This window comes from Felis catus, chromosome B2 (genome assembly GCF_018350175.1).
Source record: "Felis catus isolate Fca126 chromosome B2, F.catus_Fca126_mat1.0, whole genome shotgun sequence".
NCBI lineage: Eukaryota > Metazoa > Chordata > Mammalia > Carnivora > Felidae > Felis > Felis catus.
In genome coordinates, this window is record NC_058372.1 from 31,924,964 (window position 1) to 31,951,449 (window position 26,486).

The 26,486-nt window shown below is 42.6% G+C and overlaps 2 protein-coding genes across 2 annotated transcripts in view; one reads left to right on the forward strand and one right to left on the reverse strand.

Moving 5' to 3' along the window:
- Positions 1 to 212: 212 nt before the first annotated feature.
- LOC111556176 (HLA class II histocompatibility antigen, DP beta 1 chain) lies at positions 213 to 26,309 on the forward strand. The gene is made up of 7 exons (XM_023253817.2): positions 213 to 1,279; positions 3,009 to 3,172; positions 13,798 to 14,013; positions 23,225 to 23,494; positions 24,168 to 24,449; positions 24,971 to 25,081; positions 26,084 to 26,309. Exons 3-6 carry the CDS (start codon positions 13,914 to 13,916, stop codon positions 25,078 to 25,080), a joined length of 762 nt encoding a protein of 253 aa, XP_023109585.2. The 5' UTR covers positions 213 to 1,279; positions 3,009 to 3,172; positions 13,798 to 13,913; the 3' UTR covers position 25,081; positions 26,084 to 26,309.
- LOC101090771 (HLA class II histocompatibility antigen, DP alpha 1 chain) overlaps positions 6,506 to 26,486 on the reverse strand; it is a 29,048-nt gene continuing 9,067 nt past the window's right edge. Inside the window, 5 exon segments of the mRNA XM_023253786.2 lie at positions 6,506 to 7,179; positions 7,401 to 7,544; positions 7,547 to 7,681; positions 8,060 to 8,305; positions 11,353 to 11,476. Of these exon segments, the coding sequence (XP_023109554.2) occupies positions 7,004 to 7,179; positions 7,401 to 7,544; positions 7,547 to 7,681; positions 8,060 to 8,305; positions 11,353 to 11,476 (825 nt within the window). The 3' untranslated portion in view covers positions 6,506 to 7,003.

Consider the following 26,486-nt stretch of genomic DNA (forward strand, 5'->3'; position numbering starts at 1 on the left):
CTGTAAAATTAACTCTCTGCTTTGTAAAGTCTTTTTCTTTTATAAATTTGTCATTTTCTTGGGGCGCCTGGTGGCTCAGTCCATTAAGCATCTGACTCTTGGTCTTGGTTTCAGCTCAGGTCATGCTCTCACAGTTCGTGAGTTTGAGTCCATCAGGCTCTGGGCTAACAGCACAGAACCCACTTCAGATCCTCTGTCTCCTTCTCTCTGAGCCTCCCCTACTCATGCTCTCCCTCTCTCTCTTTCTCTCTCTCTCTCTCTCTCTCAAAAAATAAATAAACCTTAAAGAAATTGTCATATTTTTATAAATTTGTGTAGAACAATAGTAAACGCCTCTGGTACTTAATAACAAAATGATAGAACTTATATTGTTAAAATTGTTTTGTATTTATTCAACTATTTCTCTGTTTTGAATTAGCCTTACACTATAATAATGAACATTTTTTGATTCCTTACTATGTGCAAGGCTCTGTTTCAAGAGATTCACAAATACTGAATATTATCCCAGTTAGATTTCCCAATAAACCAATGACATAGGCTCCATAATAATCTCCATTCTACATGAGAGGAAACTAGTCACAATGGGTTTAAAAAAAATGAGGAACACATATCAGGAACCACATATAAATTTGTTTGTAGGGGATCATTTGGTGTTCAAAACTTCACTACCACCCCCCAAAAATATTGAAATGCAAAGAAAAGATGAACCCTGGGGTTTAACAGTAGGGAGTCCAATCCCTCTAGATCTTCAACACATTGTTTAGGATTTGCTCCATCCCAAAACACATCCAGGCAAGGGGGATGGTATTCACCATGGAGGGGGAATGACATTCCTTGGGATCTGTTCCTAGGAAGAAAATATATAAAACAATCAAGCCTTATGACTCAGCCAGTTGCTCAAAATGAGAATCTCTCTCCTTATGTTGTCTTCAGTGAATCTTACACCGTAAAGAATCATGTGCTTTACCGCCAACTTCTGTCTGGTGAGTGACAATTCCTGCTTATTGGTTCCTTTTTCAGAATCTGACCACAGCCAGGCAATACAGAAGGCTGCCCAGGCTCATCATCTCTAATATTTTAATATAGCATATGCTATATTAATATATTTTAGGAGTGAGGCTTATTGAGTGAGAGCTGCTCTGACTGCAAGCCTCTCAGCCCCTGTCCTCTCCCAGGTTCCAGGATGGTGGTCCTGAGGATCACTGGGGCCCCAGGGATGGCAACTTGATGTCCTTGGTGATGCTGAGCTCCCCTTTGGTTCAGAGCAGAAACACCCCAGGTAAGTGCAGAGCTGCATTCTTGGAGAACCTGCCTCAGGGAAATGGCCTTGGGGGGCCTTCCATGTGGGCCCACTCCCTGAGAAAGGCTTTGGGGCTCTGATACCATGCAATGGCTGCTAGTCTCACCAGAGAGAGGAGGAAATCAGGGCATGCGTGTATGATACCTGGTGGTCTGGAGTGATTTTGAAGGGACAAGTGTCTCACAGAGGGGTCATCAAAATGGTATTTCAAAATCTATCAAAGATCAGAAAGGGGAAATTATGGTTAGTCTGAATTGTTCAAGATCTGAAGATCACTCGATAGAATCAGTGCACCAGGTAGAGGCCCCTTCCACAGAACCAGGCAGGAACCCTCATTCCATGACCAGTGATGGCCAGAGCAGCAGAGGAGGGTGATGAGGACAAGCTTTGGTTAAGCCCAGAGGATACATGCTGCAACTGTCACCTCTGCATCTTCCCCCCCTCCACCCCTACACCTTGTCCAGAACTCCCACATCCAGCACAGTAGGACAGGGCCAGAGAGGAAGCGAGAAACAGGAAGTGGCATCCTTCTTAAGATGCCCCTTATGCATAATTTAATATTATAACTTCTAGGTTTCTGTATCAAATCCTCATAGCACCTCTGAATTTCTAGTTCCAATTCACCACCAAGAATAGCATGGTGAAACAGTTTATGTTAAAATTCTCCAACTGAAACACATACTCATCCATATTCCCATATTTTGCTCCAGGCCCACGGACCCAGTAGGCGAAGTGACCTTAATTGACAATTGGGACTTGAACACCAGTAAACTGGCTAACAAACTGGGATCTAAAGTAAAGCCTGACAGGATGGGGCAGGTGTATCAGAGGACTAATGAGCACAGCATGATTTGGTATAAAAGAACATTGAGTCACAAAGAGCTTAACAACTTTATTATAGGAAACTCCTGCAAAACAGTGTGTCTACTGAAAGATGGGTCTTTTCTGATGCCTAGAGGAAGACAGGAATGCTGAAGGTCAGAGTCCAGAAGTGGTCAGAATTCTGGGTGAAATAAAAGGGAGGTGATCAAAGGAGGTTAGCATCAGGATGGACACAATGAGAGGAATAGTTCAGGGCAAATCAGCCCCACAGTGACACCAACAATCTTGTGCCCTCTACCCCATGCTATAGGCTAGGGAAGTACATTCTCTAGATCTGACAGGCACAGAAACTGCAGTAACTACATCCACATTACAGGTCCAGGATATGTGCTCCTAAGGAATTGAAGATATAGAGACTGGGGAAAGGCCTTAGAGTCTTAGAAGGCACCAGAGATGTCTAGCATACGCAGGTATTTATTAGTCCTTAGGATTACTCTGAAAAGATGCTCTATAGGGAGGAGTCTATAGACCAGGGCCTATAGACCATCCTGTGTGGGAACCAAATTATCACCTACATCAAATTTCAACATTTATTGAGTACTTCCTATATGTCAGGCCCTTTTCAGGTGCTAAGTGTGAGTAGAATCACAGACAGGAAGTAATTGGAGGGGTGTTTGGGGACATCAGTCATTGGTGCTGAGGAGGACAGAGATTCAGAGGCACTGGAGCTTTAAAGTAGATCTGATGTTGGGGACTCCCCTATGTCTTCTGCCACATAAAGATTGTCCCCTGTAGTAGGGCAAACATAGTGGGGTTAGGATTCCCAGTTTGGCATCGAATTCTCCATCCCTTTATGCCTGTCTCTTTCATTTTCTTTCTTCATCAGCGCTTCAGGAGAAGGCGGTCTTCCCAGCAGATGTTGCAGACCAGTGAGAAATCAAAGGGCACCGTGAGGAGATGTCATTTCACTCTCCTGCTCTCGTCAGCCCACGTGCTCTGAAACTCTTGAGACAGTGAGGCCCAGCAACGAGATGATGAAAGTTGAAGGAGGTAGGAGTTGGGCTGCTCTTTAAAGGGTCACCAATAACCCTTCAATATCGGCCCAGTGGATACTTACCATAACTGCCAGATTATAAACACATAACATCATTAGCTACTTCCTCCTTCCTGAAACTTCTGCTCCCTTGCCTTAGGCAATGAAATATTCTTCTAACTTTCCTGCCACTCTGCTTCTTTGAAGTCTCTCTAAACACTTCTCTTTCTTACATTTTATATAATGAAAATAAGATAGGTGGTACTGATGTACAAATCACAGGGTGTCTAGTTTTCACTCGTGCTACATGTCCAGTGTGCCAGGAGGGTAGCTCTGCTAATTGTAGTTGCTCAGGGAGATGGGTTGAGAGACCTTCTTCGACACCTGCCCCCATAAGTTCCCAAGCAGAGTAAAGGGCCCTAATGAATCATACACTGGCTCTTAATGATCCCTCCCAGAAATAACATGTCACTTCTCACATTTTGTTATCCAAAGTAAATCACATGGCTGTATCTAATTTCAAAAGAGTTGGAATCTTTGGCGGTAACAAAGTACTCAATAAGTACACATTAAATAAATAATATATTACTCACTTATACCAGACACCTGTATTGAGGACCTACTTTGTACAAGGAACTATGCTAGGCTTTGTGAGTAAAAGGAGCTTCCAGCTCCTAAAAGGTTTACAAATTACCTACTGACCTAAGGGCCTCTGGGGTGTTGGCAATGTTCTATTTCTTGACAAAAGTAGTAGTTACATGGGTGTTTGCTTGATAATCATTGGCTGTGCCTTACTGTTTTGTGTATTTCTTACATATGTCTGCCGGTTCACAAGAAAAGGTTTTAAAAAGAGAGGCAAAGGAGAATATTCGTAATTTGAGGCAAAAACAAGAAATCAATAAATCAAGCAGAAAAACTGAGTTTTAAGAATGGTTGGAATAAAGAATATTTACATGAAACAATTATTGTCATGTCCACAACTGGAGAATAATTAATAAAGAAGAGGCCCAACAGAGGAATGCTCTCGAGGGCAATATGAAAAATTAAACAATAGGAAATATAAAAGAAAAGCTATGAGACATGAAGGATAGAAACCAACATTCTGGCATTTGGATAATTAGACACCTAGAAAGTGGGGAAAATAGTAAAAAGAGATGAAAAGATTTCCAGGCTTTATAGAAAGGTGAAATAGCTTTGGCATGGTGCATTGATGACAAATAGATTTTTTAAAAACATCTCTTTTAAAAACATATCTAATTACATTATAAGAAAATTGTAAGAACTTCAAAGACAAAAAGAAAATTCTCAACATTTGCAGAGAGAGCAGTTGCACCTATAAAAGAACAAGAGCAGGGGTGCCTGGGTGGCTCAGTCAGCATCTGACTTTGGCTCAGGTCATGATCTCACAGTCTGTGGGTTTGAGCTCTGTGTCAGGCTCTGTGCTGACAGCTCAGAGCCTGGAACATGCTTCAGATTCTGTGTCCCTCTCTCACTCTGCCCCTTCCCCACTCATGCTCTGTCTGTCTCTGTCTCAAGAATAAACATTTAAAACAATTTTTTAAAAAAAGTAGTGCCTAGGAGAAAATATCTAGGTTTTAAACAAACCTTATCAGGAAAGGAAGCCTGAAAACAAATGTGCTAATCATTTCCATTAAGAGAATGGAAAAGTAGAAAGACAGCAAAAGAAAAAAAAATGTAAATGATAGAGACATGGGCAGAATTTAGTGAGCTAGAAAACCAAAAATAGGGAAGATAAATAAAATCAAAATTTGATTCAATGGAAGGTTTAAAGAGGTTGATAGATCCATCTGGCAACACTCCTAAGGAAAATGTAGGTGATTCACAATGAAAAGGAGAAACATAGACATTTTTAAATGAAAAATGCTTGTTATGAGCAATTCTATTCCAATAAATCTGAAAATTTAGATTAGATGGATACATTTCTAGAACAACACAAAGGTCAAAACTACAGGAAGGAATAGGAACCTGAAAAATAGAGTAATGAGCATCAAAGACAGGCTTGGGAAGCAAAGACTACTTTGCCTTGTCCTAATGTGCCAGCTAGGGCATTTCAAAAACAAATCGTTCCTCTCTTATACATGCTGTTCTAGAACACAGAAAAGGAGCAAAAGCTTTCTAAATCATTTTCTGGGGCTGGTGCATCTTTATTCTCAGAGCCAGCTATTTTCTCGTAGTGCATGAGAAGAAAATTATGGATTAATGTCAGCCATGTCACTGAATTCAACAATGTATTACAAGCATGATTCATTTCGATCAAATAAGGTGTTAAGTCCCTGACCATTAGCTTATTTTATTGTAATGTAAGTGCCGGACATTAAGCTTTTGATTGCCAAGGCATCTATCTCAAACACATCCATTGAAAAGACAAGGGTGGACTGATACACAACTAGATAAAGAGCCAGGTGGCCCCTGCCTGATGAAGTTCCCCTTTTAGAAAGCCCAGGGTGACCTAGATAACCACTTGAGTGACCCTGCTTTTCTCTTCCTGCACTTTATTTTTTTTTAATTTTTTTAATGTTTATTTTTGAGAGAGAGAGAGTCAGAGACAGAGAGACAGAGTGTGAGTGGGGGAGGGGCAGAGAGGGATTGGAAGATACAGAATCCGAAGCAGGCTCCAGGCTCCCAGCTGTCAGCACAGAGCCCCATGCGGGGCTCAAACCCTCAAACTGTGAGATCATGACCTGGGCTGAAGCTGGAGGCTTAACCAACTGAACTACCCAAGCACCCCTGCCTTCCTGCACTTTAATTCCAGCTCTTATGTTTTAAATTCACCAACAAAGAGTGACCCTGTGAAATCAGAGGCACCCCTTCCTCAACCCCAATAATGGCAGATCCCCAGGTGTCTCCCTCCCCCCACACCTCACTTTGTGGCTCTGGGCATGCCAAGTGCCTTCCAGGACTTGTGAGTAATAAATTAATAAACCTTGTTTTTTTCAAAGTTCCCTAATAATGGTTGTTGCTGAGGAATGTCTTGCAGTCATAAGAACCACAAGGGCCAATAGGACCACAACATTGGCTCCTGTCACTACAAGTAGTAGGGACCCAAGCGAGTGCCCCTAGGCATTCCTAGCTGATCACCATCATTTATATCAGTAGGCTGCGATCACACAAAATACCTAGGAATGCAGTGAGGTTTCAATGTCAGAAAATCTATATATGACCCAAAAAGTCAATAAACCAAAAAATAACATTCATATTAACTTCAAATGAATTCAACTCAATACTTGCATAAACAGAATTTGATCAATTTTACCACATGGCAAGGATTATAAACGAAAAATCTATAGCCAAATATATCTATGGAGAAATTAAATCCATTCGTTTTAAGATTATGCAAAAGGTAGGATATCCTTTATTATTACAAATGTTTAACATAGTATTGAAGGTTCTAGACATCACTACGACAACAAAAGAAAATCAAGGCTATGAAGATTGTAAGGGAGAGAGAAAATGGCCGTAGATGATATAATCTACATATTGCAGAAGACGGAGCTCTGGAACCCCAATGCCCGAGTCCAAAACCAGACTCTGTACCTTTCAAGCTGTGTGACCTTGGACAGATTCCTTCACCCTCCTCATGTCTGCTTCCCACTCTGTATGATGGGGAAATAATGGTATCAACCTCCAAACATAAATGAGTACATAAGAAGCCTATAGAATAGAGCTTAGTAAATAGTAAGCAACTCAACTAATATTCTTTATCATTGTATTATTTTAATCTAGGTCAGTGATTCTGAAATGCAAAGTTCTCAAAGAACCCCTGTTGAAGTGTTTCTCCTTCCCGCCCACTACCCATACCATGTTGCCTCCTCTTTTGCACTGTGTCCCTAGTACCCCCAGCTCTGGGATAACTCACAGGGGCCCCTGCACCCAGGGATGTTGTCGGGCCTCCTGGTCTTCAGGATGATGGTGCCAGTGATGATGCCTGCCACGCCCACCACCAGGCCCAGGGCACAGACCACAGTCTCCATTGTCTCAGGCACCTCAATAGGCTCCTGGGCCTCTGGGGCACAAAGGAAAAACAAGAGTTAGAAAGTGCAGAGAGCAGGAGCTGGCCTCAGGTTTGGGGGTATAAAGAGTTAGAAACAATGAGATCACCGGTGAAATTTGGATAAAGTGGCAATAAAACACATGGGATTAAGAAAAGCAGGTGCTGTGGAAAGATGGATCCTGGAAATAGAGAGGGTGTCAGGACAGTGCTGGCAAAAGGAGGAGGCTCCATACCCCAGTGCTGAAGGAGCGGCTGGTCCAGGCCCCTGTGCTCCACCTTGCAGTCATAGACATCTTCAGCCGTGGGAATGAAGGTCAGGTAGTGGAACTTGTGGAACCTGAATTCTGTGCTAGGCAGGAAGATGCTCTCAGCCACACTTTGGTGACCGTCTGCCCATTGCACAGCCATGTGACATTGAGCACAGATGGGAAGAACTTGTCCACATGACAGATGAGGGTGTTGGGCTGTCCAAGCTCCACAGGTTCCTTGGGAAACACGGCCACCTCAGGTGGCTCTGAGAAAGGACAGAACCTGGTGAATCTGCTGCCTTTGGCTGTATCTCAAAGGACCCCACCACCCTACCACCTATATTCTCCAGATTAGGGGCCACCTCCCTCAGGCTGACCCTTTGCCCCCCACAGGCTTCCAGGTCAAAGTCATAGCTTCTCATACTCCTTACTGGCCTCCTTCAGCCTTCTTTTTCTTGAATAAGAAGAAAATGTCTCCTTCGATGACATAACCACCCAGCTTTGTGAGCTGAATACTGTTCACTCACAGGGAGAGAGAGGTTCATTCATGAGTGGACATCTAGGTCTCCCATTCTCTATGCAGCAGATGGGCTCTCCCATCCCTGCAGTTGGGTAGTAGAGAAATAAGCAAGAGCAAGCAGTACCATTTGTGGCCCTGGTGTGGTTGGACCGTTGGATCAGAGTGTTCAGGTTCTTCTTTGCTGTGACAATGTCAGCAATACCCCTCCAAGCATCAAAGTTGAAGGCATGAATAAACTCTGGAAGATGCCAGATGGTCTCCTTCTTATCCAGATCCACATAGAACTGCTCATCCTCATCAAACTCAAACATGTACTCTCCAGAGGGTCTGTGTGTCTGGACAAACTGGACATACGTTGACACGTGGCCCACTGCACGAAGAGGAAGAAGGGAGACTGAAGAACAGGTGACTATGTAAGAAAGTAAACAGAACACAGGAAGCAAGGAGATAAGGAAATAGTAATAACATGAATGAAGAACACAGAAAATGAGAAATGCAAACTGAAAGAAAAGAAATGGGAAGAAACAATGAGAGATATGACTTACTGAAAATTCAGGTTGTTTCCCTTTATTCCAGAAAATTTAAGCATCCATCACTCCAGTACAAGAATAATCACAATGAACACAATAATAAGGTAATATTAATGGAGAACTTACTATGCATTCAATTGATTCTTTGCAACTTCATACCCCCAGGTAAAGCATTCTTTTGCATATTAGGGACCTGCCCACAGAGGTTAAATAACTAGCCCAAGTTAGCACAATTCATGCTGAAAGGAAGATGGAATCATCCACTCCATCCACACCCACAACATCTCAGAAGCCTTGCAGAAAAGACATATAAAGTTAATGATAAAGTCACAGAGTGGGGTGGGAGAAAGGGGAGAGTGGAATAAAAATCTTCTGGAGTGGAAAATTTTTTAAATTGTGAAGGAAATGAAAAGACGTCCAGAGTCTTCGTGCTACTTACAGACTTCTAGTTACTGTTTTAGCTTTACATGATGGTAGATCATGTAACCTTGTCCACAACACCTTCATTTAAGGCATTTTAAATTTTCAAGTATTATCATTCACACAGCTTTCACAAATTTTCTTGTTGACTTTATGTTTTTAAGGGTAGTTTCCATTGGAAATAATAGTTGTTGCGTTTGAAACATCTATGGCATAGCATCTTAGTTTTACCTGATGTGTAAGAAACAACAAAAAGTTATACAATAACAAAAAATCTATTGGTATTACAGTAAAACAATAAAAATGAGACAGTTTGGGGCTAAGAAAAGGAATTAGGAGGAAGTGACGCTCCAGGGCTCACTGGTCTAGCATCCGAATCAAAGATTCAAAGAGTATCCCTGCAGCTCCAACACAAGAACTAATCCTCTCCTTGGATGCTTCTAGTGACAGGATTCATTGTCTCATGCAAATGCTTGGGGACATCCACTGAATTTAGTGACTACAAAATCCTCACCTACAGAAAAGAAGATAAAAGAAAAAGAAAGAAGAAAACATACAGAGAACAGACATGGCTACCCGGACATAGTTTGTTCATCCTAAGATATCTCATTTTTATTGTTTTTGCAAAGTCTTAAAACTAAAGGTCTGTGCATTGTGAAGCAAATTATATTCTTACAGATGTTCACTTTCATTCAGTCAAAAAAAGCCTTAATGTGAACCTTGACTCTCTAGGCATTAAGGCTATAACTCAAAAGACATGGTCCTTGTCCTCAAGCTGAGATCAAAAGAATGAGAGAGACAAAGACGATTCATATATATGTGGTCATCACTACTGCATTATCACAGGGTTCATACAGGTGCTGCTTGGGAGCAAATGGAGAGCATTAAAATGAGATTGAAGTAAGGCTTCCTAGAAATGGTTTTTATGTGAGGTTAGCAGAGACAGAGAGAAGTGATGTCTCTAGCAGGAGACGTAGGAGCAGAGAGGCATGGGACTTCTTGGAGGGTTGGAGGGTGCTACGGCAGCTCGGAGGATATGGAGAGCCTACTTTAGGACCTGCCTTGTATGATAATTGCAGGTGTTTGAATTTGATCCAGAGCCCCTGGAAAATCATTGAAGGGTCTTCAGAGAGTAACACAATCAGATTTGTACATGAAGGTGGCAGCTATAAGGATGATAGATGAGAGGAGGCTCGTTTGTAAGCAAGACCAGTAGGACTCTTCAGCAATCAGGTGGCAAGTGATGAGGGTGTAGATAGGGCAGTAACATGGGGTAAGAAGAAGAGAGGATGGATTTGAATGACACTGAAGAGGTGAGAAGCCACAGGACTCAGTAAGTACTGTGGTGGAAACAGGGATATGAAAGAGTCCAAAATATCCAAGCAACATGGAGAATTGTGGCATCAGTGACTGAAAAAGTAATGAAGGACAAGGAAGTGGTTGAGAGAAGAAAAAGTGTTCTTTGGGGGACATAATGAGTTTGAATTTCTGGGTGACCAAGTGGAGTTGATTTGAGAGCAGTTGAAATAATGGATGGATCTCAGGCTAGACTGGGCCGGTGACATAGACTAGGAGTCCTCATGGTAGGTGAAGTTAAAAGCTTGGATTGAGTCACCCAACAAGTGTACAAAGTCATCATAGTAGGGTCGGAGTGTGTGGTCCTGCATCCTGGCAACAAATATGGACATTCAAAAAAGAGGCTGGGGGCACCTGTCTGGCTCAGTTGAAAGAGCATGTGACTCTTGATCTCGGGGTCATGAGTTCAAGCCCCACATTGGGTGTAGAAATCACTTGAATAAATGTTTTTAAAAAGAGATTGTAAAGGAGATGACTAATGAGTGGGAAGAAAACAAGGAGGAAGTGTGTTCCTCAAGACAAAGAACAAGAGAAAAATTCCAGGAAGGAGGAAGTGGTCATGTCGCAAACATTGCTAGTGACACAGGTAAGATACACACAGAGAAGTGACCACTGGTTTTCATTGTAGGGAGACCACTAGTGGCCCCACTGAGAGCAGCATCAGATGTGAGGAGACAAAAGGGAGAATGCAGTGGGCTGAGGACTGAGTGAAGCAGGGGAAAGTCCAAAACAGGCATTGCAGACTCCAATTTCAAGAAGTTTACCTCTGAAATTTAAGAGAGACACACAGATTGTCCAGAAGACACAGAGCCATGGCTCTTCACTCATCCACACTGTGACATGGAGCTCATGAGGCATGTTCTCTGCCTTTTAATTTCTAGGTTGAGAATAATAAATGCACTCCTGCAAAAGCTGTTGTGAAAATTAAATGAGAGTTGGCACTTGATCAGGTTCAATAAACACTGGTTCTTGCTGCTGTCAGAAAGAAAAAAGCAGAACACCTCATACAAGAGGAAGAAGAAGGAAGGGGAGAAACAGGAGAGAAAACAGCACCTGTGGGCTACAAATCTCCTTATAGTCCACACCCTCTCTGGCCCACCAGGGCACTCACCCTTGATGGCCCCAGTTCCATGGGGGCTCAGAAGGGCAGCCAGGGAGATGACTCGCAGGATCATGACTTGGGTCTGGAACCTTATGTCTTCAAGGTGCATCTGCAGTGACTGCTGTGAACCAGCCTGTGAAGAGAGAATGAGGTAGTGCAGGGCAGGGTGGAGTTCTGAATCCAGGACTTACTTCCCTATCCTGTTGAGGGAGAAGGGGTGGAGGTGAAACAGCTCAACCAGAAAATGTCAGAAGAGGCGGGGCGCCTGGGTGGCTCAGTCGGTTGAGCGTCCGACTTCAGCCCGGGTCACGATCTCGAGGTCCGTGAGTTCGAGCCCCACGTCGGGCTCTGGGCTGATGGTTCAGAGCCTGGAGCCTACTTCCGATTCTGTGTCTCCCTCTCTCTCTGCCCCTCCCCCGTTCATGCTCTGTCTCTCTCTGTCTCAAAAATAAATAAACGTAAAAAAAAATTAAAAAAAAAAAAAAAAGAAAAGAAAATGTCAGAAGAGGCATCTCTGGCCAGGAAAGAAAATGATAGAACCACTGGGAGAGGAAGGGGGAGAGCTGTCAGGATGAAGGTGGCCCAGAAAGTCCCAACCTCTGTGGGATTTGGGAATAAGAGAAAGAAAACTAATGAAGAGACATCATAACCATCTTCCTCTTTGCCTGGCTGGCTCAGTCAATAACAGCATGCTACTCTTAATCTCAGGGTTGTGAGTTCAAGCCCCACATTGGGCATGGATCCTACTTAAGGTCCCTCCATAGTTAACACCATCCCCCTTGCATGGACGTGTTCTGGGACAGCACAAGTCCTAAGCAGTGTGTTAACCATTTAGAAGGTTAGACTGTCGATCCCAGAACTCAGAATTAGTCCTGGGAGCTGTACAGGCAGTCACTCAAGGTGTGTGGTGTGTATTTTCTCCTCTCAGCAGTTCTGTAGATCTTAGAAGTAAAAAGGGGATTGACTAAGGGTCTCTGGGTTATACCAGATAAGGCATGGAAGTAACTGTACCACTTTATACAAATTACTTGGCCTTTCTGGGCCACAGTTTCTTCATTTTTGAAATGGAGATGGTAGCACTTGTGTATCAGTAATTCTGTGAGGGTGACATGGGAGCATCCATATAAAATGCTTCAGAAAGTTACAGATCTGAGAGTTTTGAATAGACCAATGAAGTTATCAAAGACCATTCTTTTTTTTTTTTTTCAGTTCAACATATGTATATACTTTTGGTAACTTTTAAATACCAAATAATCCCAACAAACAATACAGATAGTTCCTGAAATATACTCCCCCAGAACACACAACCTAAAAAGACAATGACAAAACAAATACAATTTCCAACTAATGTATTAAGTCCTTAAATAAAGTGCTGATGAACTGAATAAAGGCAGATAAAATTATTTAAGGTTTCTATTAGGAAATTGTTCCTGATACATTATAGCAAAGCATCAGGCCCTTTCTGCTACTTCCTGCCTTTTTTTAAAAACCCACTGTGACTTACTGCTTCTCATGTAGAATGGAAATTATTATGTCATTGGTTTATTGTGAGATCTAATTGGGATGATACTCAGAATTTGTGAATCTCTTAAAACAAAGCCTTGCACATAGTAAGGGATCAAGAAATGTTAATTATTACAATGCAGGACTAGTTCAGAACACATGAAATTCTTTATCAAATGCAAAGTATTATTTGCTCCACTAATATAAATTCTGTAATTTTAACAATAAACACCAGAGGAACTTTCTGTAGATCCACCCTCCTTTATTGTAGCTCCAAACCCCTCTTTAATAAAACAACACGTCAGAGAAAGATGTACCATTAGACTTAATGTGAAATGATTAGGGAAATTGTCCTTAACAGTAACATTTAAATGTTTAACATTTAAATAAAGGTGCCTTATATCACCACATTCTATATGAAGAGGAAATAGAAGAGTAACAATTAGAAATGAAGCAATTAAGTATTTTTTGCTTTCTGCTTATCTGCCTGGAAACATCAAACAATTCCTCTAAAATTACCAAAGGTATATACAAAAATTATCAAAGGCATAAAATGGTACACATAATATCATTTGATAACAAATAAATTCTTGTATGATACTAGGAATCAACATGAAGTTTTAAAGAAAAGTTATCCATTCACAAAAGTCACTACCCATAAAAAATACAAGATAACTTCAATGACATATTTCAAAACAATATCATTAAGAGGAAGATGATTTGATTTTTTCATTTTAAATAGGGGATGGTGTTCACCATGGAGGGGGAACGATGTTCCTAGGGAGGAAAATATATAAAATAATCAAGCTTTATGGCTCAGCCAGTTGCTCAAAATGAGAATCTCTCTCCTTATACTGTATTCAGTGAATCTTACACCTTAAAGAATCATGTACTTTGCCCCAAACTTCTGTCTGGTGAGTGACAATTTCTGATTATTGGTTCCTTTTTCAGAATCTGGCCACTCCCAGAGGCTATAGAAGGCTGTCCAAGCTCTCTGATATCCCATTGAGTGAGAACTGCTCTGACTGCAAATATCTCAGCCCCCATCCTTTCTCCCAGGCTCCAGGATGGTGGTCCTGAGGGTCCCTGGGGCCCCGGGGATGGCAGCTCTCATGATGTCCTTGATGACACTGAGCTCCCCTTTGGTTCAGAGCAGAGACACCCCAGGTAAGTGCAGAGCTGCTATTCTTGGAGAACCTCCCTCGGGGAAATGATCTTAGGGGGGCCTTTCATATGGGCCCACTCCCTGAGGAAGGCTTTGGGGCTCTGACATAGTGCAGGGGCTGCTAGTCTCACCAGAGAGAAAAGGAAATCAAGGGACAATGGTACCTGGTGATCTGGAGTGATTTGGAGGGACAAGTTTCTCACAGAGGGATCATCAAAATGGCATTTCAACATCAAAGATCAGAAAGGAGAAATTATGGTTAGTTTGCATTGTCCACAATCTGAAGATCTCTCTATCGAATCAGTGCTCCAGGTAGGCGCTCCAGAACCTAGGCGCTGGTGGGTTCTGTGGAAGGGTCCGCCGACCCTGTGGAGAACCCTCATTCCATGACCATTGTTGGCCAGGGCAGCAGAAGAGGGTGACGGGCACAAGCTATGGTTAAGGCCAGCAGGATACCAGTTGCAGCTGTCCCTCACATCAGGAGTCAGGTCAGGGCACATCAGGACAGAGCCAGAGAAGAAGTGAGAAACAGGAAATGGCCTTTTCTAGTTCTGATTCACCACCATGTGTGATAGAAAGGTGAATCTGTTTATGTTAAAATTTCTCAGCCTCTTCATCCTCATCCATAAGGCCAGCCCCACTTCCTCCTGAGGATCAGGTACTATGGGGCTCTTTCCTCAATTTCCAGAGGTAGTAGCATCTGAAACTCCCAAATCCATCTGCTCAGACTCCATCCCGATATACCCATTTCTCAGATAGAGGGAAGAGAAAATTTCAGACATTTATGACTCAGATGGACAGAGAGTTGGACAGGGCATCTCAGCCATGCACGTGTGCTTGCACATAAGAGAAGATATGGAGAAGCGAGAATCCTAGACTGCTGGAGGGGCTGTGGAAGTAGCTGGTGAGATGGGACAGTGTCCCACAGGACGTGAGAGGAGAGGCATCACCATTCTGGTGTGGTGGGTAGTGATAGCGGTGGACGTTGATATGAGTACATTTGAAATCAGGTCTGGGGTCTGCTTTGGAGTGAACAGAGAGTGGTGGGTGGTGGGAGGGGTGGGGTGAGGCGGAGAAGCCAGTGGGTTCAGACATCAGAAGAACAAATGGAATTTCCCTGCCCTGCAAGAGAGACCACTGGGGGGTGGGAGCAGGTGGACCCAGAGCTCTCGGCACAGTTTTGATGCTGAGGAACTCACTGCTGGGTGAAATGTGGAGTCCAGGAAACTTGGACCCAATGGGCCTGGGCATATTCCTCCATTTCCTTCATATGCTTTCAATTCCTCGGGGTTTCCTCAACTTCCAACAGAGCAGAAATAAAAAGAGAGAAAAGGGGAGAACCTCGCTTAACGGGACCTGGGTGACACTGAGATTGTTGAGAAAATACTAGTGCCTATTGGATCATGAAGAAAATTGTGGAGTAGGGAAGCATCCGACTCATGGATGAAACAGGAGCTCTAAGAGCCGCTTGAAACATCCTCTGTTCAGGGCATTCTCCATCCTGGCATTTAGGCCCTGGGACTCCGGCCTACCACACACCTGGGCAGCAGAAGACACCTGGGGATTTAAGCTTTTGTTTACTCCCCTTCTTCTGCCTCCCTTTCCCAAGTGAAAGAAGAGGTGGAAAGAAAAACTATCAGTATTAAGTTAATAAAAGCTCCTTTTCAAGCATTAATGTCGTGCTTCAAAGGGCAGCTCCTTTTGAGCCATTCTGAACAAACCAGGCTCTGTCCCTCATTTCTCTCTGTCTCCACATAATCTACCCCATCACAGCTTGACAAGGGGAAGAGCTCTAGCCTCCAGTGACCAGGGCCAGACTCTATGCTCTAGGTTTTATTTATATCGTTTTATTGAGTTTTAAATTAAATCAAAGTAGTCCTTCAAGGTAGAAAAATAATAACAACATCCTTTTTTATAGGTAAAAAAGTTGAGACTCTGAGAAGTTGATTACTTGCCCAAGGCCACACAGCTGGTCTGTGGACATCTTTACTGCCCTGTCCACATTGCCTTCCTTATATCCTATAGTAATTACATAGTCTTAATATGTCCTATTCTGAAAAGATGATTTCTTTTATGCCAGAACTCTTCTAGCTCTACTCCCGAAAATTCAGATGTTTTCAAGAGTTTTACAAACTCTGTGCTACTTTTCAAATACACATACAAGACAGTTTTGAGAGACCCTTTGTATGACATCTGTCTGCTTTGAAAATAAGATCTCATTATGGGAAAAAGAAAGTCAATTGCTTTACTTAAAAAAAATTTTTTTTTAACTCCAGTACAGTTAACATGCAGTGTTATATTAGTTTCAGGTGTACAATATAGTGATTCAGCAATTCTATATATTACTCAGTGCTCATCAAGGTAAGTGTACTCTTTAATCCCCTTCACCTGTTTCACCCATCCCCCCATTCACCTTCCCTCTGATAACCATCGTTTGTTCTCTATAGTTAAGAGTCATTTATTGGTTTGTCGCTTTTTTTCCTTTGTTTATTTGTTTTGTTTCTTAAATTCCATATATGACTGAAATCACATGGTATTTGTCTTTCTCTGACTGACTTATTTCACTTAGCATTATACTGTAGCTCCATCCATGTCATTGCAAATGGCAAGATTTCATTCTTTTTTATGGCTGAATGACATTCCATTGTATCTATACACCACATCTTCTCTATCCATTCATCTATCGATGGACACTTGGACTGCTTCCATAATTTGGCTATTATAAACAATGCTGCATTAAACACAGGGGTGCACATATCCTTTTGAATTAGTGTTTTCATATTCTTTGGGTACATAGCCAGCAATGCAATGATTAGATTCTTATTTCTATTTTTAACTTTTTACTATTTCTGTTTTTAATTTTTTGAGCACTCTCCATACTGTTTTCCACAGTGGCTGCACCAGTTTGCATTCCCACCAACAGTCATAGCTGCATTTTTCTAGAGAAGTCTTCTGAGGCAAGGAAAATAAAGCAAAAACAAACCATTGGGACTACATCAAAAATTTTTTTTAGTCAATTGCTTTAAAAAAAGAAAGCATTGCAACCACTACTGAGAACTAGCAGAACCGTGTTCTGATTGAAAAACAGGTGGGGAAACCTCTTAGTGGAACAGGGAATGGAGTTGGATGTGGGGGAGGAGAGCAGGCAGGGCAGGTAGAAGATAGATATCACAGACTCCAAACTGGATGGGGCCAGGGGCTCAGAGGCTGAGAGGGCAGAGCATAGAGCAAGAAGACAGGCTCAGGAGACTGAGAGAAATGAAGTGCTCCTGTGGCACAGCCACTAAAAGTCAAATGGGGCTCCTGAGGCTACCCTTCCTCCTCCCTGCCTGAGCAACCAGTTGAGCCACTTCAAACTGGGACACATGGAGCCCTGAGGAAGGACAAGGACTCTGAAGAGACCACCCAAATCAACTCTAGTCATCTCTGCAGTGACAGAGACAATGGCCAGACCCCCCCCCCAACACACACACACACACCCTTCTCTGACTCTTAGGAGGGCCTGTTAAGGCCCCTTGACAGCCACTCGGAGAGGGTCTTGAGCAGAAAGAGAAGCTTCATCTGGAGCTGGGCTCCCCGAGCTCAACCCTGAACTGACATGGTGAGCCTTGTGTTGACATGCTCTTCAAACATCCTTTACTTCTGCCACTGTGCCGCATTGCCCTCATTTCTGTGGTCTGGGAAGTTGTGCCATAAATTCATTCTGGAGTTTCCATTGATGATACATTTTAAGTCACATAGAGAAGCTGCAATTTAAAGACTCCTTCAATAGACAATTGTGGACCCCCAGTTAGATTCCAGGCAGCCAGTAATGTATAATCAACTTTTTGCTGACCAGCATTATGCTGATAACAAAAGCAGACAAAGACAACACAAGAAAAGAAAACTGCAGGCCAATATCCATAATGAATATATATTCAAGATCCTCAAAAGATGGGCACCTGGGTGGCTCAATGGGTTAAGCATCCAACTCTTGTTTTTGGCTCAGGTCATGATCTCATGGTTGGTGGGCTTGAGTTCCGTGTTTGGCTCTGCACTGACAGAACAGAGCCTGATTGGGATTCTCTCTTTCTCCTTCTCTCTCTACCCCTCTCCCTACATGCTCATACTCTCTCTCTCTTTCTCAAAATAAATAAATAAATATGTAAACGTGTTTTAAAGATCCTCAAAAGAATACAAGCAAACCATATTCAACAGCATACTAAAGGAATTATACACCATGACTAAGTGGGACACATCCCTGGGATGCAAGGATAGTTGAACATAAACAAATCAATCAGTGCGATACACCACATTAATAAAACAAAAAGGAAAAACAATACATGATCATCTCAACAGCCACAGAAAAAACATTTGAGAAAGTTTGGCACCCATTCACAATTAGACTCTCAACAAAATAAGTATAGAGGGAACTCAAACTCAACACAGTAAAGGTCATATATGAAAAGCCCACAGCCTACCTTATCAATGGAGAAAAACTGAGAGTTTTCCAAGATCTGGTTCAAGGCAAGGATATCCACTCTTGCTGCTTCTTTGCAACATAGTTATGGAAGTCCTGGCCAGAACAATTAGACAAGAAAAAGACATAAAAGATATCCGAACCAGAAACAGAGAAGTAGAATTATCTCTGTTTGTGGATGACAAGCTCATATAGACAGAAAACCCCAAAGACTCAAAAAACAAAAAAACAATTAGAACTTTTCAAAAAATTCAGTAAAGTTGCAAGATGTTAAGTTAACATACAAACATCAATCACCTTTCTATACACAGACAATGAACTGTCTGAATAGAAGTTTAGAAAACAATCACACTCACAATAGCAACCAAAAGTGTAAAATACGTAGGAATAAACTTTACCAAAGAGGTGAAAGACATGTACACTGGAAATTACAAAACATTGGCAAAAGAAATCAAAAAAGACTGGACTGGAAGAATATTCATAGTACCCAAAATGATCTACAGATTCCATGCCATCCTTTTCAAAACCCCAATAATATTCTTGATGGAAATAGAACAAAATAACTCTAAAATTCATATGGAATCACAAAAGATCCTGAATGATCAAAGCAATCCTGAGCAAGAAGAACAAAGCATCACATTTCCTGATTTCAAAATATATTACAAAGCTACAGTGATTAAAACAGCATAATCTATGGGGCGCCTGGGTGGCTCAGTCGGTTAAGCAGCCGACTTTGGCTCAGGTCATGATCTCGCCATCTGTGAGTTCGAGCCCCGCGTCGGGCTCTGTGCTGACAGCTCAGAGCCTGGAGCCTGTTTCAGATTCTGTGTCTCCCTCTCTCTGACCCTCCCCCATTCATGCTCTGTCTCTCTCTGTCTCAAAAATAAATAAACGTTAAAAAAAATTTTTTTTTAAAACAGTATAATCTAAGGTGCCTGGGTGGCTCAGTCGGTTAAGCATCCAACTCTTAATTTCAGCTCAGGTCATGATCTTAGGGTTTGGGGGTTTCAGCCCCATGTCACGCTCTGTGCTGTTAGCGCTTAGGATTCTCTCTCTCCCTCTCTCTGCCCCTCCCTTGTTCTCTCTCTCTCTCTCAAAATAAATGAATAAAGTTTAAAAAAAAACAGTATGATACTGACATAAATACAGACGTATAGAGCAGTGGACCATAATGGCCCAGAAATAAATCCACACATCTACAGTCAACTTATACTCAACAAGAATGCCAAGAACATACAATGGGGAAAAGATAGTCTTCAATAAATGATGATACTGAGGAAACTGGATATCCACATGCATAATAATAAAATAGGATGCTTATCTCACACAATATATAAAAATCAACTCAAAATGATTAAAGACTTAAATGTAAAATCTGAAATTATAAAACTTCTGGAAGAAAACATACAGGAAAACCTTCTTGACATTGGTTTGAGCAATGATTTTTTGGACATGACATCAAAAGTACCAGCAACAAGCAAAAACAGACAAACAAAATTGCATTAAACTAACAAGCAACTTACTAAATTTACTAAATTTATTTTCAAAGTACAGGAACTCATGTAACTCAATAGAAAACAAACAAACAAAAAACTGATTAAAAAACCAGCAAAGGACCTGAATAGACATTTCTCCAAAGAAGACATACGGTTAGCCAACATGTATATGAAAAAGTACTCAACTTTACTAATTATCAGGGAAATGCAAATCAAAACCACCATAAGATACCATCTCACACCTGGTAGAATGGCTAGTATCAAAAGATGGAAGAAGATTAATGATTCTAGGATGTGGAGAAAAGAGAACTCTGCACGCTGCTGGTGGGGATATAAGTTGGTGCAGCCATTATGGAAAACAGTATGGAGGCTCCTCAAAAAAATTAAAAATAGGAATGCATGGGTGGCTCCATTGGTTGAGTGTCCGACTCTTGATTTCAACTCAGGTCATGATCCCAGAGTCTGGTGAGTATGGAGCCTGCTTAAGATTCTCTCTCTCTCTCCCTCTGCCCTCTCTCCTGCTCACACTCTCTTGCTCTCTAAATTAATTAAGTAATTAAGTAAGCAAATAAGTAAAATTAGAACTACCATATGATCCAAGATCCAACAATCCCACTTCTGGGTATATATCCAAAAGAAATGAAATCTGGATTTTGAAGAGATATCTGCACTTCCATGTTCACTTCAGCATTATTCACATAGCCAACATACAGACACAACTTAAATGTCCATGGACAGATGAATGAATAAAGAAAATGTGACATATACACACAGCGAAATAGTCTTCAGCCTCTAACAAGAAGGAAATCCCAACATTTGCAACAACATGGCTGAATCTGTAGGACATTACGCTCAGTGAAACGGGCCAGATGTAGAAAGACAAATACTGCATGATCTTACTTGTATGTGAAATCTAAAATAGTCAAATCCATAGAAGTGGTTACCAGGGGTTAGGGGAGGTGAAAATGGGGAGGTATTTTTCAAGGAGTACTAAGTTTTATGCAAGATGAGTTAAGTTCTAAAGAACTATGTACAGCAATGTGTCTATAGTTGACAGTATCATATTGTGTACTTGAAATTTAAGAAGGTAGATCTTGAGTGTTTTCACTACAAAAAAAAGAAAAAAGGTAACTGGTAACTGTATGAGATGGTGATTATGCCATTTGGCTTGTGACTATTTCAAAGTGTACACGTGTATCAGGCCATCAGGCTTTATCATGATTTTTTAAATTTTAGAGACAGAGAAAGCATGCACAAGTGGGGGAGAGGGGGAGAGGAGGTGGATTGAGAGAGAGAGAGAGAGAGAGAGAGAGAATCTCAAGCAAGCTCCATGTTCAGCCTGGAGGCCGGTGGGGCTTGATCCCACAACCCTGGGATCATGACCTGAGCCGAAATCAAGAGTCGGACGTTCAACCAATTGAGCCACCCAGGCACCCCTATGTGGTTTTTTATCATCAAATATATGTCAATAAAACTGGAAACATATTTTAAAAAACAAAATCAATTATCTGCCCATTCTCTGATTCATAAGTATTTACTAAGACTAAGGTTAGATGCTGTATACAGATACAAACAAAAGAGTAACTTGCTTTAAAATGTTTAAATGTTTGGGGCGCCTGGGTGGCGCAGTCGGTTAAGCGTCACGATCTCGCTTGGTCACGATCTCGCGGTCCGGGAGTTCGAGCCCCGCGTCGGGCTCTGGGCTGATGGCTCAGAGCCTGGAGCCTGTTTCCGATTCTGTGTCTCCCTCTCTCTCTGCCCCTCCCCCGTTCATGCTCTGTCTCTCTCTGTCCCAAAAATAAATAAACGTTGAAAAAAAATTTTTTTTAAAAAAATGTTTAAATGTTTAAAGTGTAAAGAACAGGATAAGACATGGGAAAAAAAAATCACATTGTCTGAGTGTCCCTAATGTGATCATTGTGATAAGATTCTAAAACACACAGAGAATGCACTCACCCATTCTTTTTTTTTTTTTTAAGTTTATTTATTTATTTTGAGAGAGAGAGTAAGCAAGAGTGGGAGAAGGGCAGAAAGCGAGGAAAAAGAAAGAATCCCAAACAGGCTCTGAGCTGTCAGCACAGATCCCCACATGGGGCTCGAACTCATGAACCACAAGATCATGACCTGAGCTGAAATCCAGAGTCAGATACTTAACCGACTGAGCCACCCAGGCGCCCCACACCCACCCATTCTAATGGGTTTCCTACATAGTTTTTGTTCCTATGCATTCTTTCAAAATATGTATTTCTCATGTGTCTCTATATATATTTTTTTAACATTTATTTTTGAGACAGAGAGAGACAGAGCATGAACAGGGGAGGGGCAGAGAGAGAGGGAGACACAGAATCTGAAACAGGCTCCAGGCTCTGAGCTGTCAGCACAGAGCCCGACACGGGGCTCGAACTCACGGACCGTGAGATCATGACCTGAGCCGAAGTCGGACGCTTAACTGACTGAGCCACCCAGGCGCCCCCCATGTGTCTATATTTTTAACATTCCTACACAATGTTATAAAGTATATTGTTTTCTTTTTCTGTCACTCAGCATAATAACAATAAGATCTGACAAGGGAGTGAAGAGTACAATCATTTGGTTTCTTCTAAGGGTTGCATAATATTCCACGGTGTACATGACAACAGTTTAGGTATTTGCTGTCCCAGGGATGATCACACCGACTGATCTCTGCCAACTCCTCAGTTTCACAAATACTGCCACAGCCAGCAGCAGCCCCTAGCTGTCCCTTTATGGACCTGTGTGAACATTTTTGATGTCTAACAAGTTGTGGGAGTGCTGCATCATATGACATACATCTCTTCAATTTGAGCGAGTGTCCCCTGAGTGCTATTCTGACCATCTGAGGCAGCTACACTCCATCAAGCAATATGTGAGTTTTCTCCATACCCCCAGGCACCAGTTTGGAACTATCCAACTCTCTAATTGTTCTGAGTCTGATAGATTTCAGTCTCATTTCCTTCTGAATTTTCGATTTTCTTTCCACTGATGAGCCGCAGTCTGCCTTGCAAGTTTCCTCTCCTACAAATCCCCATCCCGCTCCTTACCTACTTCTCTATCACAGTCCTTTATTTTGCTTGTGTTTTAGGAGTTGCTTATATATTTTAGATATGAGTCATGTCATTCCTTTCATTCTATTTTTGCCTTGTGATTCAAATTTGCTCAAGAAATTCTTCCTCACCCCCCTATTCATTATCACACTCAGCTATCCATTCTGATATTAACCTCATAGTCTACTCCTCATAGAGCTTTACCTCTACCAGAAGTGGAGTGTCTGCTACGAGTTGAACGGGACACACCGCTTCCTGGAACAATACGTGTACAACAGAGAGCTGTTCGTCCAGTTCGACAGTGACAGCGCCGCGGGGGTGTTTGTGGCGGAGTCTGAGCTGGGCCGCGAAACTGCCAAGAACTGGAACATCCAGAAGGTGTTCCTGGAGCTGAGACGGAGGGCCGTGGACACGGTGTGCAAGCACAACTTCGAGCTGGACGAGGGTTTCACGCTGCAGCACAGAGGTGATGGGCGGGTGGGAAGGTGACGACTCTGGAAGGGGTGGGCTTGGGCAGCAGAGGAGAGGGGACACCCCCCTTCCGCCCCAGGGAGGCCACCCCACCCGGGCTCAGAGCCCGTCATGGTGCACAGGAGCCAAGATCAGTGCGGAAAGGGCCAGACTCCCTGCTAATTAAACACGAAAGAGCGAAGAACACTAGGTTTGTGGATCTGGCTACAAACTTTTTTTTTTAATGAAAATATCAAACTGCAAGATCAAAGGAAATCGATTGACTGACTATAACCTGATTCCGAGATAATATTTGGCAGGATTATACATCCTTTTGAACAAGGTGAGAAGATGTAAATTCAAGGCATAGCCTGTTCAAACAGTTCTGATCAAAAAATATTAGTTACTGTCTCTTACATTTCCAGCAAAAGTGTTAGCACCAACTTTGACCCTCTCCTGTTCTTCTTTGCTCTTTCTTTATTGGGTATGACAAGGTCATTCTTAGAACAACTGAATGTTTCATTCTGTTTTTCCTACTATGTGCTCCATCTTCTGCCTCTAAATACCTTAATAGATATGATTCACATTTAACATCTAAGAAGTCATTTTGGCAAAAAAAAAAAAAAATCGCTAAATGCACTGTTTTTGGTGGTCTCAGCTGTCATAACAAGATTCTTGTCCCCTCCTAGTCCAGCCTAACGTGAACGTCTCCCCCTCCAAGAAGGGGCACCTGCAGCACCACAACCTGCTTGTTTGCCATGTGTCAGATTTCTATCCCGGCCACATTCAAGTCCGCTGGTTCCTGAATGGACAGGAGGAAACAGCTGGGGTTTTATCCACTAACCCGATCCATAATGGAGACTGGACCTTCCAGATGCTGGTGATGCTGGAAATGACCCCCCAGCAGGGAGATGTCTACACCTGCTGGGTGGAGCACCCCAGCCTGGACAGTCCTGTCACCGTGGAGTGGAGTGAGTTGCTCCCTGAACTCCAGGCTCTGAGGGCTTCTCATTCTGTCTTGTGTCACTCACTATACATTGGGGTCACACCACCCCGTATTGTTCCTCATCAACCTAACCGCCATCTTTGCTGGAGCAGTAAAGATCTGGCGATTCGAGCACACATGTATCCTGCCCCGGGCAGGTCTAAAGGATCTCTCCTTGTCAAAGCAAAAACTCAGAAAGGCAATTGCATTCTTGACTGGCCCTCACACATGGGAACTGCCTCTCTCTTCCGTCTCCATTCAGTCCCATAAGCTCGGACTTAATGGGCTGAATAAAACCAGCGTTTGCCTCCTGTGGAAGTCATCACTCTGAGGCCCAAAACATTAGCGTGCTGTCCATATCTGCTCCTACTCCATAGTGGCTCCAAGCTTGGCCTTATCCTCTTCCTTTTCTCTCCACGGTGGCTTAGATCAGGGTCCAGGCATCAGACAAGGCCTTGGGGTTGTGGCAGGTGAAGACGGGACTGACCCTGAGTTCATTCTTCTCAGAGGCGCAGTCTGATGCTGCCCGGAGCAAGATGCTGGCTGGAGTCGGAGGCTTCGTGCTAGGGCTCGTGGCCCTCGGAGTGAGCCTCCTTCTCCGTTTTAGAAGCCGCTGAGGTAAGAAACTTCTTGAAAGTGGTTGCTACTGTCTTTCCACTGTCTCACTCCCCTCTTCTTCAGTCATGAAGTTGTGACAGAAAAACAAAAAATCAGAGCAAAAGAGGCCACTGAAATCAGATTCTGTTAAGGCAAAGACAGCCTGTAGGAAGGAAGACAGCTAGACGGAGATCTGACCCAGTAAGATACCTGAGGCTGCTGGTCACCCTATTCTGCAGGGTGTTCTTTGAAGCCTGGGGTAGACTCACACCCACAGAGTGGGCCCTGCTTTCATTCCCGGTGACACGGGGGCCGCAGTGCAAACATTTGGTTAATTTTCTCACGTGTTGTCACTCTTTACTCTCTCAGTGACCAAATTCATCTTCCCCTCTTACTTTCATTTCAGGACGACAGGGACCTCAGCCAACAGGTGGTATTTCTGTTTCCTTCTTCCTTCTTGGGATATAATTCATTTCATTGCAACATAAGTTTGGGAGCATTCAATAAGGATGCTGTGTTCAGGATATGTCATGGGCAGTGCCCTGAGAATGAGGAGAAACTCTCAGAGGCTGCTCCTTTTTTTTCAAGTTGAGTCAAATTGCCCCCAACTCTTGATCCCATTTTCATCTGTAAGTGGGTGTGGCCACAGAGCATGACTTTGCCCCATTGCTGAAGGAAAGTCCAGAAACTTTTCCATTTTTCTTAGGCCAGCATTCAGCCTCTCTCTATAATATTTTTCTCTCCTGGGACTCCAGAGAGAAAGGGAATGTAGTCTTTGAGCTTAGATTGTTTTAAATTCTTCTTCTTCTTTTTTTAAAGTTTATTTATTTTGAAAGAGAGACAGCACAAGCGGGGAGTGGGGCAGAGAGAGAAGGAGTGAGAGAATCCCAAGCAGGCTCCACACCATCAACACAGAGCCTGCCACGGGGCTTGAACTCACAAGCTGTGAGCAGAAATCAAGAGTCGGACGCTTAACCAACTTAGCCACCCAGACACCCCTTACGTTCTTCGTATTCTTCACAGGACTCCGGAACTGATCTCAACTATCACACGTAGCCTTGGAACAAGTGATTCTGATACTCCTGTTGTCCAGCAATCCCCCACCTCCAAAAAGGATATTATGGCTAAATTGTGCCCCTGACACCAGTTTCTGAGTGTCTGCATTTTAATTCAATGTGCTTACTCTTTCTCAAGTTCTTCCAGTCTATTGAGGGACCTTTCCTGAGGAACATAAACCATCTAAATCGAATACTGTTGTTCTTTCTTTTTGAGAGGAAGGAGATGATCATGTGGCCATGTTTATGGTTGAAGGGTTTGGTGATCACTGGACAGGTCATTGTGGTTTTACCCAGGCATGGAGAAATAATACACTTCTTGATGGTGATCGATTCTCCTTGTTGAATAAGAAGCCAACTGATAGAGGACC

Coding starts and splice junctions, on each gene's coding strand:
- LOC111556176 (XM_023253817.2), top strand. CDS start 13,914: ATGGTGGTCCTGAGGGTCCCTGGGGCCCCGGGGATGGCAGCTCTCATG. Junction 14,014..23,224: donor TCAGAGCAGAGACACCCCAG/GTAAGTGCAGAG, acceptor TACTCCTCATAG/AGCTTTACCTCTACCAGAAG. Junction 23,495..24,167: donor TTTCACGCTGCAGCACAGAG/GTGATGGGCGGG, acceptor GTCCCCTCCTAG/TCCAGCCTAACGTGAACGTC.